The sequence below is a fragment of the Diospyros lotus genome, chromosome 1 (genome assembly GCF_014633365.1).
Source record: "Diospyros lotus cultivar Yz01 chromosome 1, ASM1463336v1, whole genome shotgun sequence".
Classification (NCBI taxonomy): Eukaryota; Viridiplantae; Streptophyta; class Magnoliopsida; order Ericales; family Ebenaceae; genus Diospyros; species Diospyros lotus.
In genome coordinates this window covers 32,592,063-32,596,391 of record NC_068338.1, presented here as the reverse complement: position 1 = coordinate 32,596,391, position 4,329 = coordinate 32,592,063, and the positions used below count along the sequence as shown (strand labels likewise).

Below are 4,329 nucleotides of genomic sequence, written 5' to 3'. Positions count from 1 at the left end.
AGTCTCCAATTCATTTCTCCGTTGGCAGGCAGGCAGGCAGGCAAAAGTTGAAGCTACCAACGGCAACACAACACCAACACCATTCTAGAAACAAGAACAAGTCTCTGTCAAGCCAAGCCAAGGCACCTCTCACTCTTCTCCATTTTCATTCTTTTCCGTTCCAGAGTTCCAACCGGTACGTTCTCACTGCGCCATTTCCCTCTCTCTCTCTGGATCCAATATTCTTTTCTTGGCAACTCTTCTTTCGAATCGGTTTTAAATGACGCTGTTAAAGAGGTTTGGCTTAGGGTTTATGGTCCTAGCTCCGATCGTTATCGGATTGATGTGCAACAAGTGTTTCGATCTTAATTTCTTGAATATATTTCTGTTTTTGACCGCATCGGTGGGGTTTTATGGGGCTTTCAGCAGTTTGTTGCACTTTATGCTTCCTAGAAGGAGACCTGTCGAGCGAGAGGTCCTTGTAGAAGAAGACGACTCTACTGACGGAGAGAGATTCCTCAAGAAGAATCGGACCGGTTGCTCAATCTCCTCACCGGCCATCGCCACCGCCACCGATAACATCACCATCGCCGCGACGGCGAAAGACGTAAACACGAGCGGCAACAGCAGCGTTGTTGATAAGAGTGACAGCGGTAACCACAGCAGCGGCAGTTGCTTCGTGCCGGACATGGCTTTGGGAAATGGGAACCAGACGGACATCGACGAGGATCTGCACAGCCGACAGCTGGCGGTGTACGGCCGCGAGACCATGCGGCGACTTTTCGCGTCAAATATCCTTGTCTCGGGGATGCAGGGTCTCGGGGTCGAAATCGGTACGTAAATCAGTTACTTTACATTCCTCTTGCTCTAAACCGTGATTAATTCCTTCGATTCTGCTTTTGAATTGTTTTTGGCTGTTATCCGTGACAATTTTTGCGAATGACGAACAATTCTTGATGCATATGAGGTTCTTGGATCTTGCAATTACGAAGTTCTCCATGATAGCTTTTTCCGCTCCCATTTTATAGTTCATTTTACACTTTCTTGCTGCTCTCTGTTGTTACTTGGTTTTCTGGTCTCTTATTACCTATCACTATGAGTTCTTGTATTTCTATGGCTCTTATATGTTTTCATGGTCGTTCTCGACTAGCTATATATTGCAAGGTGGATTTTTATATGAACATGAAATTTCAGTGAGCATTATATGCTTGGGTGAAGGATGCCATTGAGCAATCTTTTTCCATTTTTCCTCTTGTACTTGCAGCAAAGAACCTTGTACTGGCTGGTGTCAAATCTGTCACATTGCATGATGAAGGAGCCGTGGAATTATGGGATTTGTCCAGCAATTTCATTTTTTCAGAGAATGATATTGGAAAGAACAGGGCAACTGCATGCATTCAAAAGTTGCAGGAGCTCAACAATGCTGTTGTCATTTCTACCTTATCCATGGAATTGACTAAAGAACAACTTTCTAAATTCCAGGTGAATTACTCTGGCATCTCTGTAGTTCTTTCATAAATAGTATTTGCATATTTAATAGGGAATATTTCTAAAACTGTCAAGAATCTGTTTATAGTCTGTAAGTAGAAGTGATAATGTTTTTCATTCTGCAATGTTTGCTTGACAATGTGCTGCAGAAAGTTGCATCATTGTACTCTTTCAACACTCTCTCTATCCCCCCCCCCCCCCAAAAAAAAAAAAAAATGCTTAGCCGGGACATATTCAATGCCTAAGCATTAATAGTTGCTTGATGCTTATTTTGATGGAACCTTAGAGCCTGTTGATTATCATATGCTCTTTTAATTCCCCTATTAGGGGTTGGTTACTTAAATTCTAGTTCATCAATCATTCCTATCTATGACATCATCTTCTATAAGGCTTTTTTACCTCGGATCATATCTAAGATTCTCCCACCAAGTTCTCTTCATCTTTCTTTACCTCTTTTTTGCTAAAATCTTGTTCCATACTATCTGCTACCCTTGTTCCACTATTGGGTTTGTTGGCAGTGTCAAATACGAATTAAATTGAATTGCTCTTTCTTAATAGTAATTAAATGCTCTTTCTCCATTTGTTTAGCGTCCTTTTGATTTAAGGATCACATTAAATGATTTGGCAATAGAAAGATGCCCTCTTTTCCTATGTATTTCTATGCTTCTATTGGGATAATATCTGGTCAAACTGACTTACCATTTGGTTCACTAGAGTTTGTTAAAGGTGAACTGAGTGCACAAGGCTCCCACATTGCAGGCTTTAGGGAAGGTCCATTATAGGCAGCCTTACCCTTGCTTATGAAATTCCTGACTTGAATTTGTGACCTCTAGGTCACAATGGAGCAACCTTACTGTTACACCAAGGCTCACGTTCTTCACTAGAATTTGTTATTGAAATGATTGTTTTTTTTTTAAAGAAAGCCTGTTAAATGAAACCAATCTTTGGCTACCCATTTTATACCATCCTGAAACACTGATTCTGTTTAGTAACATGTATTATCCAATCATTGTTATAGAAACTACAACCCATGTTGATTCTATTCAAGCCAATGCAATATATGCCTTTGTTGATTCTTTGTTATATCATAAACCCATAAGCTACTAAGACAGGGTAAACTACGATGCACATTGCATAGGCTATCAAGTTGTGTTGTGTTTGCATTGAAATGACAGTTGACATTTCAAATCGAGTATTTTTTTAAAACTCATTTCTACATCTATTATTTATTCGCTTGGAGAACATATGCCTATTATGGTAATACATGCCTTTGTTGCCAATATACATATGAACACATTTTAAGTTTACAATATAATCGATTTAAGTGGTATTAATTAATTTTTCTTCTATGCTTTAAAACTGTAACATTATGTGCCAAAATATCAATTTGTTGTTGAATGATATAGATTTAAAGATTCTTCTATTTAGATTTTTTTTTCTATTTGTAGCATGAGAAAATTAGTCCTTTTTTCTACTTTTGATATGATATAAATGTAGTAGCAGTGTAAAAAATGGTGAAACTGTTATTATTTTCATGCATATAAGATTGCATGTTTATTTGCACCATATATCCAGCCAAATATCTTCTTACCAAGGATATAAAGAAAGATGGAGATGATTGAAGGTCTAGACTCTAGAATTCATATAGCCGATCCCTTGGTGGGAATAAGGCTTGTGTTTCTTCTTCTTGTTGCATCCAACCTAATGTTTTCTAACTTTTTGAAATATTGTATTATTGGTTGTGTTTGTGTTATGTTTCCTATCTATATTTCTTGTTGCACTTTTGGCTCATAGGATAGTATGTAATTTCATGCAATCTTCTGGGAGATTATAAACTAGGAGAATATATGTCATATTAACATTTTCTTTCATGTTTGGTAATCATAGGATTAAGTTGCGATAACATTAAACGTGATCAATACATTAATTTGGAATAAGAATAAAACTAAAATTATAAATTTGTCTATGACACTATTGTATTATAGCTTGTACGTGTAAATATTTTATATAAGTTGTTGTTGGTGCATTAGGCTCATCACTTGAGTCATTTTTGTACACAACCTTTATTTTTTCTTTGCAAAAAAAGTTATTTTTACAACTCAAACCTGTTACTTTCCAATCACAAAGGAGCAACTTTACCATTGCTACTAAGCCAACATCTTGCATTAGTAATATTTTGATGGGACTTTTTTCCTAACTGGGCAGTAGTTTGTTGGCTTAATGGTTTTGTTCCAAAATGGCCACCTAATTGCTTAGGTCTTGTTTGGTGTTTGGTTCTTTTTTTTTTTTTTTCTAAATTTTAGGGAACTTCTGAAAACAACAAAGAACTTTGTATTCACATTTTTTTATTTCATTCTCATTTCTTCCCTTTCCCCCCACTCTTTACTGTTTGTGACTCAATGTCACCAAAAAATCACCAGAGGATAGCCGGCTACCCTACTGGCAACATTGTCACTCGTTGATGAGTTGCCGGAGCATCTACAGAGGGTCAAATGCTGACTTGGGAGTTGTGTTGCTCCCAGTTTAGATCTGGGAGTATGACAGTGGAACTTTTCTTTGACAACACCAACATTCAACATTGCTAGGGTTTCCACAACATTGGGAGTTGGCAATAGATGAATCTTGTGGGAGTTCTTCAGTGATGATGAATCTTTTCATCAGAGACAAAGAATCTTGTTTCCAATTTCCCAATGCCATGAGATTCATCTATCGTTCACAATGTTTCCTAATCACACATGCCATCAGCTTTGTTGTATGAAACCTGAATTCCAGTGTATTATGCTGATTGTTGCAGTTACCTTGATATACTGTCCTCCTTTTATGATGGGCATTTCCTTTCTGAAATAATTTAATTTTCTAGAT

The 4,329-nt window shown here is 37.4% G+C and overlaps 1 protein-coding gene across 3 annotated transcripts in view; it reads left to right on the top strand.

Annotated features, from left to right (window-relative positions):
• LOC127808800 (ubiquitin-activating enzyme E1 1) overlaps positions 1-4,329 on the top strand; it is an 8,090-nt gene continuing 3,761 nt past the window's right edge. Inside the window, exons 1-3 of one of the 3 annotated variants that reach the window (XM_052347449.1) lie at positions 2-175; positions 409-812; positions 1,244-1,461. In XM_052347449.1, coding sequence (XP_052203409.1) covers positions 422-812; positions 1,244-1,461 — 609 coding nt within the window. In that variant the 5' untranslated portion in view covers positions 2-175; positions 409-421. Of the gene's footprint in view, positions 813-1,243; positions 1,462-4,329 lie in introns of all 3 variants that reach the window. The other 2 variants (XM_052347441.1, XM_052347432.1) reach the window with 2 other exon arrangements.